General features: G+C 37.9%; 1 protein-coding gene across 4 annotated transcripts in view; it reads left to right on the top strand.

Moving 5' to 3' along the window:
* Positions 1-17,200, top strand: part of PDE4B (phosphodiesterase 4B) — a gene marked incomplete at both ends in the record, with an annotated part of 396,614 nt that overhangs the window by 362,926 nt on the left and 16,488 nt on the right. Inside the window, one exon of one of the 4 annotated variants that reach the window (XM_084243285.1) lies at positions 16,904-17,130. The exons of the other annotated variants lie outside the window; for them this stretch is intronic. Coding sequence (XP_084099411.1) covers positions 17,083-17,130 — 48 coding nt within the window. Of the gene's footprint in view, positions 1-16,903; positions 17,131-17,200 lie in introns of those variants that run through there. 4 annotated transcript variants of the gene reach the window in all.

Genomic DNA, 17,200 nt, shown 5'->3' with positions numbered 1-17,200 from the left:
ACTGCGTTTGCAACTTATAAAATTCTGCAACTTATAAAAACACTGTCTTCTTGGCCCAAATTTCTTAGATTCCTCAATTCTGGCCATAGACCATGTGGAATTTCAGAATTGTAGAGAAAGCTGCAACCAGGTGGGATAGCATGGTAGATTATTACCTGCACACCCGTACCCCCCTCCCCCACGACCCCGGAGAATTACAATAAAATGGAATAAATTAAGCTGAAGTTTTGGAAGGTAATGGTGGTGTTTTTTCAAGATGAAAAGGATGTCAAGTGACCCTTCTGTTAGTCGCCCAAGTTCAGTTAGACACATTAGCACTGTTTTCTTTAAAGACTGATTGCCTTGGGCCTCCCTAGTGGTGCAGCGGGTTGAGCGCAGCTCTGTGAAGCTGTCCACAGCCTCTGCAACGCCAGTTCGATTCCCGACCACCAGGGAGAAACCCACATGGCATGGCAGACCTCTCCTTTACTGCTGCTCCGCTCAGCAGTAAATTTTGGTCCTTCTGCCTGTTCTGCTCCCTGCTCTGTCTCTGGTGGATTCGCTCACCCTCCCGTGCCTCTGGCCTGTACCCCAGTGCTTGCATAAATCTTTAAAAAAAAAAAAAAAAGATTGCCTTCCTAGATTTGTTCATTAATTTTTGTGTTTCAACTTTTATCCCTCTTGAATTAGAAAAATTGTCTTACATTGCGGCGAAATGTATCAGAGCATGAGTTTCTCAGTGACAAAACAGTCAGATGTTTTGAAAACAGGATGCTTTGGCTCTGCATTATAAAAAGAGGAACGGAAAGAGAAACAGTATAGAAAGGAAGAAAGCAAATAGCCTCAGCAGGATCCCCAGCCCAACAACGGCATAAACACTGACCTATCTTCCTGACCTTCACTGTGGCTCAGTTCCTGACCTCCTGTCACCAAAGCCAACAGACGTCACTGGAGGAGGAGAGGAGGAATGGCGCAGCTGCTGTGAGGGTGACTAGAATTTCCTGTCTCCTTCCTGACAGACCCAGCCAGAAAAGTACAGAGTTGCAACAACAGTGTCTGAGGAAGGACTCACTTAGAACAATCCCAGAGAGGCATAGTTGTGACTGATGGCCAAGGGGGACCTCTTACTGAGAATTAGGCTCTTGCCTAAAGTTTTCTGGTGCAAAATGGCAAAGGGGTCATTTGTACCCAGTGCATGGAATGTTTTTTCAGATAGTGAATATCCAGTGGATTCAATAAGGAACTAAGTTTAAGCATCCTGTCACTATCCTGACTTCTCCCCAAACACCCTCCACTCTCCTTTTCTTTCTCCACTAGCTTTGGCTGGGGCTGCTTTGTGTGTATTACAAAGGTTTGAGCCCCATTCTTGAAAAGGATGCCGAAAAGATCCATCCTGAGTAACAGCAGTACTTTTTCTAGAAGGATGCATCAGGACCTAACTCTTTAATAGATATTTGCTGAGGAAATGTATAATATAACAATGGAAGATAGACTGCCTTTTTTCTCTGAGGGCATCATGAAGTTAGCTGCAGATACCATGACACAGAAAGTGACGACACAGGTTTATTTTTCTGATCCTCCAGATCTGGCTATGCAGGAGTATTGAACATGAAGGCGACAAATTGCTTGTGCTCTTGGGTGATAGGGAATAAATTCATATAATTTTACCACCCTAAAGTCTCCCAGGTCCCAAATTACTAGAATGAATTTGTGATAAACAGATTGCCTTCAAGTTGGGTGAGTCATTTTCTACCAAACTGGGTATGGAAAATGTTGGATGAATGATCAAATAAGTATGGAAAATGTTGGATTGAGCAGGACTAAAAGGAAATAGAGTCTTCTTAGAACTGTGTTAGGAAGATGTTAGGTGAGTAACCAATTACGGAAAAAGAGTAATTGCCTGGAATTAAATCATGTGGTTAGATATGTTCCCCCTTTAGGACTTGGACCCTGTGTTTTAAGAGAGACCTAGCCTGCTCTTTTTCCAGCTGCATTCTGCTCAGGAGATGAGGGGTCTAGCAAAGGAAACAGCTGTGTTCCCCCCTCCAGAGCACTCTGCATCCACTAGACCCCCACATTGTCTACCCAAATGTCTCTGACCTCACTTCCAGGGCTTGTACAGGCCTCTTCTCTGAAAGTGCCGCAAGAGTGTATACAAGCCCTCTGAGGAGAAGCCAAGAGGCAGCAATTCATCTTTGGGGAATTGTGTGGGAGGCTGTCGTAGAGGGTGTAAAAAGGCCTGTACTTGAGGTCCCTGGAGGGGTGAGGACATGGGGAAAGATGGGGATAGGGTGTGGTCCAGGAGCTAGGTCCTCTCTCCACTACCACATCCAAGGCACTCAAGATTTCTGTGCAGACATCCTAGTAAATTCTTTTCCTACATTCTGTCATTCATACTTATAGAAAATCTTTGAAATAGGCACTGTTATTATATCCAGTTTTACGAATGTGTAAATTGAGGTTTAGAGAGTTGAAATGAAATTGTGTAAAGAGAGTCAGGACTCACGCCCAGGGCCATCTGACTCATCATTCATGATCCCAGTGGAAGAGATAAATATAGAAAAAAGTTGAGAGACCTTTAACAATTCTTATAAGGGAAGTCTGTCATGATTTCTGGGAGATTTTTATTCTTTTAATCCAGGCCATCTTTGGTTAAGTCTTGTGAAAAATCCTAGTGTGCAATTATGATGTTTTGGGCTTCTAGACCAGTCATTCATATCCCCAAACTCAGTCTTCCTGTGTGGGAATCATTGTTTACTAATGTAGAAGAAGGAAAGAATAACTACAGTTACAGAAGAAGATTACAAAGGCTCATAAAAATATAATAATAATAAACTAATCCATTGCATATTATGGATCACTTTACTAAATTCAAGATCTATTTGTTTGCAAGAATTTGCAAACATAACCTAAGATAAGGTAGTAATACTTTTTTAAAGGACTGTATCCTGCTCCCAAATTCCCTTTTCACCTGCCCTCAGAAGTAAATATGAAAATGGGGAGCGCTTTTCTTTTTTAATTTTTATTATTCAAACAATTGGGGCTATTTAATCATATGCTACATCCCTTCCACTGCCTGCAACCATTAAACAAAGGAGAAATGCTTCATTAGCAATAATATAGGGAAATTTCCTAATAGTAATGTATAGACTGTTTTCCTTTCATATCGCCTTTAAGCAAAGATGAAAGAGAAGATTAAGCTGTTTATTCTTTATCTAGCATTATTTCAATTATTCTTTATATGACAAAGTATTATTGAGAGTCTATTTTCTATTTTCAATATTCCAAGTTATAGTCTTATCAAAACTTAAACAGATCAAAAATAATGAAGGTTATTTAGTGCTTTGTAATGAAATTGATTTGCAATCTATTTTGCTTTAAGTATTTCTGAATTTGGTATTTACATTACTCTCTACTTAAGTAATTTCCTATCCATTTAGTCTAACCTTTCTGCTCACTCACTTGAAATTCCCCAAGTGAAGAAATTTCTAAAAAATAAGCAGAAAAGAAGTAAAGGAACATTACATTTGATTGTTACACCTGTGACTAGTTGATAAGAGAACATTAAATCCTGAAAATATGGTAAGATTTCAAGTCATTTTAAGGAAACCCTCTTTCTCCACCTTAAAAATAATCATATGTTTATAGAGTACCCAATATAAATCTCAAAAATTAGTTTTGAAAAATAGAATTTACAAAATATCAATGGAATTTTTTTTTATACTTCTTTTTTGTCTTTCTTTCTTTTAGCATATGTCCCAGTGTACAAGGCCTCCCAAATCTATGCCATTGTTGTCTGTGAAAGAAAAGCTAAGGGTGGAGCTTACTCTTGCTCTGTTCTTCCAGAACATTGTGCTCAGCAGGGGAGATAACTCAGCCAGCTAGAAGCCAAGACTTCCCAAGCAGAAGATGCCAGGGTACACTAGTGCCCAGTCAATAGATTGGTTTCACACTCTTGAAGGCACTGTGCCAAGAGTGGATGTGCTTCCCTGCACATCCCTCCACGCTAGCATTTTTCAGGGATCTGCCAGCCCCTCTGTCTTACCCATTTGTACGTGCTGTTTCCCTCAACTGGTGCCAAACTGTTTAGTCTCTCGGATATTTTACTGTAACTTCCTTTGTTTGATTTACTTTAAAGTAGCCAAGTGTTTCCACAAAGAAAGGACTGTTAAGTTATTTAGAAATGAAGAAGACAGTAAAACTCCTGTTTCTTTGTTTCTGTTTTGGGAAGTGCCTGATAATCTTTTTCTCTTTAAGAAGTGCCTGTAATCTTTTTATCTTTATGAAGAAGAGTTTTAAAGCTGTAAATCCTTCAATTCTGTTCATCAATCACAATGTGTTTCCTTCTGCTAATTACTTGCCATTTTAAAATGTGAACCTGAAGACTTTTTAACCTAAAGACTTCAGCGACTGAAGTGTAGTAAACTTATTGAAAATAATTTTTTTTTCATATATAACAATGGCATAAATTTGGGAAGCCTTGTAGACTGAGACATATGCTAAAAGAAAAGACAAGAAAGAAGTATAAAAAAATACGTTGATCCTAAAAAACTTTAATGGATGGACGAGTTCCACACAGTTACTAATGGCATGGTGTTATAACCTTCAGCAACTATAAAAAGAAATTTGGGTACAAATACCGGGCAGTAAAGGCAACTAAACTTTTTATATTTTAATTTAAATTTAATTTAAGAGGTAGTGGTATTTGTTGTCTAAAAATTTCTTTACATAATTATTTGGAAAGAAAACAAGAGAAGTTGACATTAATAAAAGTATCTTTCCAACTCAGCCACACAGGCTATGTGCTGACCAGTCAGACCAAAGTGAAGAGTTCATTTGGTGAGAATCCAATGCCTTTGATGAGTATGGATGATGAACTTTGATAAATCAAGTCAAAAATGATCTCAGTATTTTCTTTCTAGTTGCAGTTTTACATAGTTGCATTAGACAAAAATCTTTCCATTCAATATAATATTCTGTATCTTCATGTGATTAATTCCCATTACAAATATCGATACTATTTAATGAATGCATAATAGTCAAATTTGAAAATGTTCTATTAATAATTGAACCAGCTTATAATCCGTGTTTTCAAGTTTTTCATCCTTATACTTTGTCTTATCTCTGATTTTTTTTTCTTAAGTTAGATTCTCATAAATGGAATTAATGGATTACGGAGTTTGAGCATTTTAAAGCTCTTGATAGTTGCTTGTTTTTCCACTAATCCCAGTGCCAACGTTTTAGTAGTAAAAACTTTGTGATTAGTATAATTGTCCTCAACTTCTTCCAACTTCTTACTTCCTTCTCTCAGAAACCAAAAGTGATAGAGTGGAGAGTTTTACCAAATGGTGGAAAAATAGTCAGTGCTTGGATTCCTTCTGCTACTTAGCAGAGCCTTCCATCTCAGTTATAATATTTATTAAAGAAATTATTCCATAGATGGTTTCATAGATCATCCTCTCACCTGTCTTGTTGGTTATTATCACTGCTAACATTTTACTTATCTGGGACTTTATCTCTTCCTGCTCCAGGTGGCAGGCTCATGAAGTCTAAAATCATAAGAGGGTTAAAAGCATTAAGGAGGCATAACTCTATTTCTACTTAACTGTAAGGGACAAATGAAAAACAAATAAAACCTTTGTCAGCTGGTATTAGTTGATGTGGAGTTTATTTTTACAAGTTTTTTGCCATTCTACTTGAGTTGTCATTTAAATTTGTTGACATGGGGTCTTTTGATAGATTATCCTGCCATTCACCAGCACTATGACATATAATGACCTCGCCAGTGAACACAGAACAATATGAAAGATGGAAATTTTTTAAACAGTTTCAAAAAATTTAAAGTCATTTAACATGCTTAGACTACCAAGTGATAATGTGTGTGTCCAGTATACTTTTGCATGTCCTCTTGACTGTGAGAAGCTAGGGGCCTTCTGATGGCTCACTAATGAAATGAATACCTACATATTCTATTCATAACCCAAAAGGAACAATTTAAACAGTCAGATGTTGCCCATCTACCAAGCTAAAAGAGCACAACACCCTCCCTGCCTCAGCCCAAATTGCTACTGCTCACTCTAATCTGCAGTTGAGTCCCAATGACTTAGAAGCATCTATGTTTATCAATGCAATGGGTATCTTTTCCTTAAACCAGGTCCAGTGCATTATTTGTATTCTTGTCAGGATGAGCTAACAATGAATTGTTAACAGTGGATTTTTCCCTGTCGTATCTCAATACACTAAGGATCTAGTTGCACAAAAATTATGTGCATCTTGTTTATACATTGCATGAAAGTTTCCCTGATGGTAACCCATTAAGATTTACTGGTATTATTTTTCAAAACATTTAAAAATTATTATAATTTAATTTCAGAGAAATTGCCTCATTTTGATTGCAATAATAAAAAAATACTATTTTACTTGTAGTCTTTTTTAAGTTGAAGATATTAAGATAAGATCATTAGCTAATGCTATATTATATGCCTGGCATAGTAAAATCTTCAAACTAAGAAAACTGGGTTAAAATAAATAAAATGTGAGCTCTTTTTCATAAAGATAATAAAGGAGGTGGAGATATTACTTAGGAAAGATTCAAGACAGATTTTTCTTTTTGTGATCGCAGGGTATAGAACTGCATTTTTTAGGGAACTACAATTCTGCCTGAAGGATCATTTGTTATGGGACAGTGTGGGAATTGTGAGGCCCATGTCTTAATTTAAAATTCATTTATTCTCAAAGCTTCCTATGATACCAGAATATGTCCGTAAATGAAGGGCCTTCTTGAGTGTATAGCTTTTTGTTGTTTTTGTGTTGGTAGATTCAAGGTAGCATGGTAAAGCCATGTATCTAAAGAATACTTTTCTGCTCACACAAAGCTCTCATTTGTGTTACCACATGTGGTGTTCTTCATGAGGAACGTAATATTATATCCTCAGGGGGTTTTTTTTGTTTGTTTTGGGTTTTTTTAAAAGATTTATTTATTTATTTTATACAAGAACTGGGGTACAGGTCAGAAGCGCAAGAGGGTGAGAATTCACAAGAGCCAGAGCGGGGCGCAGAACAGGCAGAAGGACCGAAGCACACTGCTGAGGGGAGCAGCGGACAAGGCAGGAGAGGTTTGCTGTGCCATGTGGGGTTCTCCCTGGCTGGCGGGAAATCAAACTGGCACTGCAGAGGCTGCAGACAGCTTCACAATGTGGCACTCAACTGCTGCGCCACTGGAGAGAGCCTATATCCTCAGTTTTAATGTGATACCAGGATGCAGGAGAGATAACTGATTTGTCCAAGTGCTTCAGCTACTAAATGATGATGCTTAGAAGCAAACTTTGTCCTCTTTGTTCCAAAGTCAAAAGCTTTAAAATAAAAACAAAAGAAAATTCACAAGATAATATTCTTATGTTACGTGCTGACAAAGCATATAATCTTAGAATCTGCAACTAAAAGTCAACCAATACTCCCTCTTATTTTTCAGACGTCAGTTTGAATGTTATCTTTGGAGAAACCTTCCTTATGATCCAAACTCAATGGCTTGTTTATTTTATAATTTACTATCATGATACAGGTTTTTATCGTAGAACTTACTCTTTATTCATCTCCTTTATTAGACTGTAAAGTTATTGGGGACATACATGTGTCTGCCTTGTTCACTGTTGTAGTCCCAGTATTTAGAATTGTTCTAGGTACATGGTAGACATTCAAATAGATATTTGTGGATCACTTACGTGAGGCTCAGAATTAATCTAATTTATCCCTGGATCCCTGGCATTCTCCTTAGAAACCAGGCATCCTATTTCCTTTTGCACTATACCATGTTATACTTGGTTACTTCCATGCTTAATTGCAGGCTTTTCATTGTTACGTTGGAGAACCCCCCCATCTGGTTCCTAGTAACTCTTTAAACTGCCCTCAGAAGCAGTGAAAGTGCACTGCTGAACCTTCTCCCAAATTCAAAGCCAAATAACAGAGAACAAAATTATCAGGGATAAATGCTTTTTCCTTTTGAGCAGAAATGTGAAACACATTTGGCATTGGAGCGTTTCACTTACATAGCTCTTGAAAAGTCTGCATCCTGTGGGCCATAATCTAAGCTTTTCAGGGACTGGCAATGGCTATTGCAAACAGCCCTGGGAGCACATTTATGCGCACACATTTCATCTGAAATTCAGCAACTCTCCCTCTCTGTTGTGTCTGGACCACAGCACCTCAGTCATTCTGCTATTGTTTGCTTGTATTTTTCATTCTCGACACATTATTGATAGTCCTCCCATTCCTACTCCAGATGCATATTCAATTAATTTAGCTCTGCCAATGGATGTATCTCAACGGTGTAAGTCTAAGCAAAATGCGCACTTGGTATAGTTATCCTTAAGTCAGGCGATATGTCGCCATCTCTGGCTTTTAATAGATTAATAGATGATAATGAGGTCTACAGTCTCTTAATTTATGGAAATTGGTTAAGCTGTGGACGTGTGACTAGATAGAGTTAGCAACAGCTAGACCTCTCCTAATAGGTTTTTTTATGATATGACTTTGACACAAGGTCATTTTGAGTTATTGTTTCATTTGACAAGCTTCATCTATCTTTCTGGCAATTCTGGTTTTCAGTCGTTAGACTGGTGGATAATCTAAATGTCAACCAGCAAGCCAGAATTTCTGTGAGTAACTTGTGTGTCATGTAATCTATATGACCTAACACTACATCACACACCTATAGCAGCAAACTGTGGGAATTCTATACTTTATTATACAAACTATTGTCAACAGTAAGAAAAAAAAGAATTTATGTGACAAAGAACCAACCAAAACTTCCACCCAAATGCCAGCACAGGTAAGACGTTTCCCTGAGTTCAGATTCTTTTAAAATTCAGAGACAAAATTCAGTTTCAAGTAAAAATCATGTGGAATAAATTACAAGTCCTATAAAGATCTTAGACACTTTGCCAACTGCTTTACATATATTACTTCTAAACTTTATGTTTTAGAAAGGGAAAACCTTAGTCTCCCAGAGATTCAATAATTTGCCAAGTTTCTTGGACTAAGTTACAGTAGAGGATTTTCTTTCCAGACTCAGTTGGATACTCAGTTGATGCTATGTCATGCTGTTATGATGTTGGGTCTGCTGTTAGGGTCCTCTTTGTGCTGTTGGATTCCACTGGTAAAGTCAACCTGTAACCAGAACCCTCTCTACTTCATTTCTGACCTATGCATCAACTCTCAAATTACTTTTATAAACCTTCCATGAACCCAACAAACCTACACATCTTGGGGAGCTTTGTTGCAACAGGTGCAAAGAGTTCATTTATTTCTTCTATACTATGGTAGCTAATAATATCAAAAATAGAATGCAAATCAAATATATATTATAGGACAAAAGTACTTAAGACTTCCATTTTTATCTTTTATAATTTAACAATATGTTCAAACCTCTAACCTAGGGCAAATTTTTCTCAGTTTGCAAGTACACATTCTAGTGTGATTACCAGAACACCAATATAGATCATGTGTATGCTTTCAGAGCAGAAAATCATGTATCCCAGGGTTTTCCTTTTTAATGGTTCCTCGGTTGATCACAAAAATTTTCAGGCTGGGGTCTGCCCCAGCCCTGGGAAACTGCTAAACCAGAAGCAGTGATTCCCTTTCCTCTCCAGGTTTTGAAGAATCTTGTTGCAAAAGTTGAAATGACTATAACATTAATATAAAACTAACACACACATGCCACAATAGGTGTTTAAAGAGGTAGAGAGATAACCTCAAAAATAATCCATGATAGATTTTTGTGGCAGCAAGCATTCTAGAAATTTTAACAAGAAGACAATACACACAGGATTTTAAACAACCCAGGATATGTGATAGCATAAAATTGGAATGCAGTCCTTTAAGAGAGTAGGGGGTTACAAAAACTCCACAGTTCAGTGGGGGTTTTGACTGTTTGGTGGGTGATTTCCCTGTTCTGTGTCATTACTTTCAAGTCATACATAAAGGTCTGAAGCATAGGTCTTGTTTTCTACTAGACAGAAATCAACGGGCTGGATGGTCCACGGGTCTAGTCCCTGGCAAGAGTACTGATGTTAAAAATACAAGTTGTAGAGCTTCTGGATGTGAAATGGGTCACAAGAAACCTTAGTCATCTGCTTTGGAATCATCAATGTCCCATGGTCTTAGAACTGACTTTAGAAGCTTGAGGTTAATAATTAGTCATTATGAAGGAAAAAAAAAAGTTGAAGGCTTAAGTGGAAAAACAGAAAAGCAACTAAGTAGTGTGCCATGATTTTTTTTTTATTATTCTCAATTGCTACAATGATCTTGAAATGTGTTGAGAAAGTGTCTGTCACTGCAAATTTGCCAACGTGCCCCTTTTTTGTTGATTTCTATTAATAATGAGATTAAAAGAGAGGGATCGAGTACATAGAATGAAAGTATGATGTTCCAGTAAAGTTGCAGCGCTTTTTGATGTTCTCACACACACAAAAAAAATCTCTGTCAAAAAGAACAAGTTTGAACATTTTAAATCACGAAAAAATATATATAAATAAGCAGTATCTCTATATCTCACACATTAGAGTATATGATTTTGAAATCCTGTGTCCTCAAGGATATTTGGGACATGCAATATCTGAGACATTTTTGTGCAAAAGAAGAAGCGTTTGTTGTTTATTTAAAATTTAAATTTAACTGTGTCTTGAATTTTCATTTACTAAATCTGACAAACCTACATATGTGGAAATATATATTATAAATAATATATATAACTATATATATGGTTAAAAATAGGTATGTGCATATAGTCAAAAGCATAGTGAAAATTTAAGTCTTGAGTATAAAAGTTACAGTGACATTTGTATATTTAATTGTGTCGTTAAAGCCGTTTTCAGAATTGGGGAATGTTAGGTCATGAGAAATTTCTCTAGACATTCTTATGGGAATGCTTTTGGGTCTAAGAAAAGTTATCTAAGGCCAACTAAGAAAGGTCCCAGTAATATGTGCCATATCTCTTCTTAAATTTTTTTCAGAAATTCTAAGCAAAATGGGCAGCAGCAAAGAGGATAAACAGAAAGGAAGAACATATAATAATTTTGAGAATTGCTCAAAGACGTAGTTTCAAATTGTAGAGCAGCTGTATTCAAAGCAGTATTCAAATTATTTTGATTTTTTTTTCATTTCTCTTTATGAAAGCACAAATGGTTTGTCCCAGATCAACTCGAGTAGATCTTTTCCTCTAACCAGCAAGTGGAGTTGATTCCTAAATGCCAGTGTTTTATTACAAAATTATGGTAGAGAATTTCATGCTTGTTTTTCATAACATATTTATTGTGATTACTGTATCACTGGGCAATTAGGAGATTCGCTCAGCTAATGTGTTTAGATGAGTTTCTTTTTGATTTGACACACAAACAGTAAAAATTATCTGGATATGTTTTCTGATGTGCCAGGAGTTTGCTCCAGATGTTAGTATACAGAATAACCTTTGTTTCCTAGTATAACCAAACATGGAACTAGTCTCGTGGAATAGATGGTAATGGACAATGGCATGTCATTCCTTCCTTCACCCTCCCTTACCATTCCACTCAGTTCAACTTCTTTTGCCTCTCAAATAAGACAAGCATGTCTAAAAGACTATCATCAAATTTCAAACAGATGATAGAGTTTATAGAGACAGAAAGGAGACAAGATGAGATGCACAATGTCAGAGAATCTGAAATGTTAAGAGTTATGGAAATTTTAAATTTGGTAGAGGGTATTAGAGAAAGCACAGTGTATCTCTATTTTTCTTTTTAAAGCCAGATTTTACAAAGAAAAGTGTAGTTGCTTAGGAATTAGGGTACTTCACTTCTTTGAATCTTCATTACTTCTCCTGAAAGGGGGATATGGAAGGAGCAATTTTCAAAATTGAAAGGAACCTTAGAATTAGTCATTTTATAAGAAACTGACCCCACAGCTAAAGAAACAGAGCCTCTAGAAGTTAATTGACCCTATCTAAGATCACACACCTGGTTCATGCTGCCCGAACTAAGACAGGGACTAGCTCTACTCTCCAGCCCTTTCTCCACCATTAAGACCTTTGCTTCCAAACTTGCATCTGTCTTCTTCCTCTGCAAGCATTCTGTGATTTCAGGACAAATTTTCAGCCCCTTCACTTTCCTGATGCCCAGGAATTCTTAGTAATTTATGACTAACAAAGTGTAAAATATGAGTCAAAATCTGGTCCCTAGTAAAGTCATTGTGACTTTAATGACTTCGGCAGTTGTTTCATACTGCACAAACAGGAAGGCTCCACACAATGAGGCGCCTGTCTCACAGATGGGCTCCTGCACAGACTGCCACAGAAGGGCAGGTGCCAGGCTGTCTTCCTCAATTTGGCACCATCCTTTCATCCATAGCCCAATATTCACCTACTTATTTTATCATGAGATTATCAGTGAGAGGAAAGCCTGTTTTATCTTGTATGCAACAGACTAAAGAATGTTTTTGATGACTAAAGATTCAGTGCTAAGTGATGTCCAGGTCCTTCCCTAACAAGCCCAGATTAGCCTTAAAATAGTTAATGTAATTGATACTAACCCCTTGTATTACTTCTCTTCTGGAATGTTTTATTCTTGGAAACATAAAATCATCAAGCTTCAGAACTGGGATGAATCTCTGAGTCCATTCTAGTTTACCTCTCTTGTGTGATTAATTTAATTAAGAAATCATTACCAAGAGTGCTCCTGGGGCCTCCCCGGTGGCACAGCGGTTGAGCGCTGGGTTGCAAAGCTACCCAGAGCCTCTGCAGCGCCAGTTCCATCCCTGGCTGCCGGCGAGGGTCCCACATAGCTTGACAGACCTCTCCTGCTGCACCCGCTGCTCCCCTCAGCAGTGTACTTCGTCAGTCTGCCTGTTCTGTTCCCCGCTCTGACTCTGGTGAATTCTCTCACCCTCCCGCACTTCTGACTGTACCCAGTGCTTGTATAAATAAATAAATCTTTAAAAAAAAAAAAAGAGTGTCCCTGGATATCTCTTGATATCTCTTGATGCTGGCACAAAGCTCAAACCAGGCCTCTGACAAAAAATTCAGAAACCTGATGAAGTATCCCATCACTTGAGAAGAAATTGGCTCAGCAGAAAATAATCCTGTATGTAGCATTGAAGAAGCTAAGGAAAAGTGGAAGCCATGAAACAAAGTGTTCATATTAAGTGTAATTGAATTTCAGCTTTTGCTATTATATTTTAAAAATTACTTTCCACTACTAAAGGTAGCCTATTCAAAGGCATTCACATAGGATTTTATACAGACAATACATCCTGAGCATACAATGTTGAATCACGTCTATAGAGAATATCTCTTTCTCTTTTCTAGCAGTGTTCACAAATCTTGTTGTTGGGTATATAAGTTTAAGGAAACACTGGAGGAATTTGTGTTACTAAGGGCTCATTCACAAACTTTGCTTGTCTGTGTTGAAAAGAGGCTTTGGTCGTTTCCTCTGGGGACATTATTTCTAGGTAGACTCTAACAGAGTTTTCTTGTGAAGGCAGATACTTAGCAGAAAAATAGGTTCTGTGTACATTAGGAAGTAGAGCCCCATTTTTCTTTGAAATAGTATGTTCCTGTTTGTAGATTTCTGTACTGCATTTGATAAAGTAAATAATGTCCATTCCCTTTCAATTCTATAATGACTTGGGATACAGTTTCACTCAGGAGCTATTTTACTTTTTATCTGGCCAGAACATGAGACTTGATAGACAGGGAGACTCCAAGAATCTTAGAATTTAAAACTCTAGGGAAATGATAAATCTTTCTCTTCCTCTGTTGGTGACTTGTTCTTATGGACTGAAACATTTCTGATTTGGACTATTTTGCTTTTCCCAGTAGTGTTGAGAGAGTTTCTTTTCTGTAAAATATTAGCTGCTGGTAAATAATATATCCACACCATAGGAGATTTCCACTAATTTATCATGAAATTGTGACAGATTCAGGCTAAGGACTGAGATCGTAAAATCATGTATTACTCTCATTTTATGTGAGAAGTAAGGTGAATTCACAAGACTACTATGGAGCTCTGAGAAAGTCAAGATTCTTCTGCTACATGGTGGTGGCCTCTGGCTCAAAAGAAACAACTTCCACCTAGAAGTAAGACACTGAAAACCCAACTAAGTTGATCTCCTACAAAAGGGGGGTGTGGAAGGAGCCTGAACCTCAAACACAGTTCCAACTTATTCCATTGCTTGATTTGTCTCATCACAAAGACCAGCACTAGTCATGCTAATTAGACTCTACATTACTCAAGTGTAAAAGATACCTCTGTCTGCTCCATGAAGGCCTGTCTGCCTTCTTAGTTTGTACAGAGTGCAACATAAGTGGGCCCTTCATAAATGTCTTTTCATGAGAGCAATGATTGCCTTAGTCAGTGTGGTTGGGCCCTCCCTCAGGGAGGAGGAAACCAGTGGATGTTGCTAAGCAACATTTAAAGGACTGGGTTGGTTTCTGACGCTAAGTGACCTCCATTTGCGTAGTTCATGTTGTGTGTTTTATGGTTTGCCTTAATATGACTTTGTTTTTTAGTGGCATTGCCATACTCTCAGCCAAAAGCTCGTAGAAGAACCAATTTGACATAAGAAAGAGGGAGGTGGGGTATTCATCTGTTAACTACTTATATGACTGCACTGATCACTTCTGTAAACTATTTCAGAAAGGTGAGGAGTTTGGTTTATTCCATCTCCTGTAGGTAAGCGAGTACCACCTCCCTGCTCCCAGGTGGGACTAATTAATGATGTGTCTAATTAGGGACCAATGGCAATGGAAGATAATGACAAGAAAATAAAAAGTGTTCCCTCTCCTTGTCTTTGATGATTAAATTTCTATCTGTTGCTATATTCTGGCTGAGGGACCCATGTGCTTCATAAAGAGCTGTCTCCACTCCCTCTAGTCTGTTAACTGTTGTGGTTAACCAACATGCCAAAATTTCTAACTGTTTCTACAGGGGTGAAAGTTAATTAAAAGCATGATAAGGGTTTTTTGTTGTTTTCTCACTGCTGTATCATCAGTTCTTTGCCTGGCAAAATGCGGGTGTTCAATAAATATTTATCACCTGCATGATAAGATGGATTTATTGTACTAGTCCAAACTTGATTGACTCCAAAATAGTCCTGAGTGTTTCAAAGAAACCAAAGGAACCAAAATAAGGACAATTATTTGAATGTTACATTTTGGCTGTGTCTAGTGCAAGAACATTAAAGAAATCATCTCTTTCAAGGCATTCCACATGATATCTTTGTAAGAATTCAATAAAATTTTGCTTCTTTGGCAAAATTCAGCTGATCAATCAGCATCTAGGAATCTGTCTTTTCCAGTATATCAGTCATTATTGGTATCTGTCTTTTGAGAACTGAAAATGATGGGCCTCTGTGACTGACCCATTATGTCTCAAAACATAAATCATTTGGAACTTACTTGATTAACCTGGAGCTCAAAATTGCATAGAGTTTCAATAAATAAAATACACTAGCTGAGATGATCAATTCAGTCATTTCTGGTTACTGTTACTAATGGTGTATCATGGGAAAACACATCCACACGCAAACAGGGTTACCCAGAAAGTGGGTGATTGTGCCTCTTTGATGACAATGCACAGTGTTATGAGCCAGCAGGCAGCAATACTGACTTGTATTGGCTTTACCTCAAAAGGCCTGGTCTCCTGAGCACAGGCAGTGGCATGATAGGGAACTTGGATGCCTGAAGTGAAGCCATTGTCGGTACAGGATGCTCATTTGAAAGGGGAATGCCTTGCAGGAAAGAGAGCCAATTGTGCGTGGGGACTGTTGCCATGGCGCTTGCTATTCCTTTAATATGCTGTACTCAACTCCTGGGAATCTAGGGAGAGAGAAAGAGGAAAATGGGGTGGGCCTGGGTAGGGAACCCCGCTGCAGTAGGTAGGACTAATATAAGTCTTGGCTCTTGCCTGTGCTCTCTCTAAGCTAACAAGATGGGGTGCTATGGGAGGGAGGGAGAAAGAAAAGATTTGAGGGTTTACAGGAAAGGAACGACTCTCTCAACATACTCTAGAATGCTAAAATAAAATAAAAATTAATGTAACTCCTAAATGTTTCTAACATGAATTAGAAGATATAACACGGAGATAACAGAAGAGCATAATCATTTACAGTCCCCCAGATTGACCATTTTCTTGGGGCAAATGATAGCTTGTTTCCTAACACACTCTAGATATTAGATCAAAGGTTAGATGTGTTTAATTCATTTGTTGAAAGCAATCTAAATGCATATGAATGAGCTGATGGGAGTGCAGAAAATTGCATTCTGTGATGAAGTCCATTTACACTGTAATAAATTAATTCTATTCTCATTTCTGTCATTGTGCACCAAGACAGACACATTGTTGGTGTGCAAAAAAAAAAAAAAAAATCTTGCAAAAATCCAGTTAAAAAAAAAAACCTGAAAACAGCCACTGTACAAGCTTTTTTTCTAATTTTTTAATGTTGAGAAAGCAAATTAATCGAACACGCCATCACTTTGAAACCATTAGTGTGACTGAGCTCTGTGTGGAGTCTGCCTCTGCAGAGATCTGGTCTCTGCAGAGGAGAGAGGGTTAAGGAACACCTAGCTGAAATGGGGGAGGGTACCTCCTTCGGATTTACTTAAATATTCATGGGGCTTCCTCCATTTTAATTTTCTCCTTTTAAAAGATGGCTGTGTTTTCTACTCTGGCAACCCCTCAGGAAAGAAGATTTGCTCCTTCCTTGCAGAGTTCAGCTGAGCAGGACTAATCTAGAGTGGAAACCCCTTCGGCCACCAGAACTATTTGTAATTCCTAGTGCTGCAAAGCAGCCAGCTGAATGCATTTGGACGGGCTCTTGCTCTTCGTGCAAATCTTGATTTCATTACTCTCCCTGCCCGGAAAGAAGCAGGGAGCATAGGCTTCTTACAAGAATGGAGTGAGAAGATGGGCTTTGTTTGCTTTAGGAAATGCCCTAAGTTCTGGAGGCTTGTCTTTCATAAGTTTTGATTATTTTACCACTGAATCTGCAAGACTTTCCTGACCCTTTTGGGATTGCTCTCTCAGACTGAATTCTTTCAAAGCGATTTGTGGATTGTGGCAAGGAGAGCATTCCAAAATGCCTGAGGCAAACTATTTGTTATCTGTATCTTGGGGTTATATCAAGGTGGGTTAATTTGATTCTATTATGTGTCGTTGATAGAATGTGCAACATTTACATCTGTATGTTTTCTGTG

This window comes from Talpa europaea (assembly GCF_964194135.1).
Source record: "Talpa europaea genome assembly, chromosome: 9".
Taxonomy (NCBI): domain Eukaryota; kingdom Metazoa; phylum Chordata; class Mammalia; order Eulipotyphla; family Talpidae; genus Talpa; species Talpa europaea.
The sequence above is the reverse complement of the archived record's forward strand: the minus strand, read 5'-3'. Positions and strand labels throughout refer to the sequence as shown.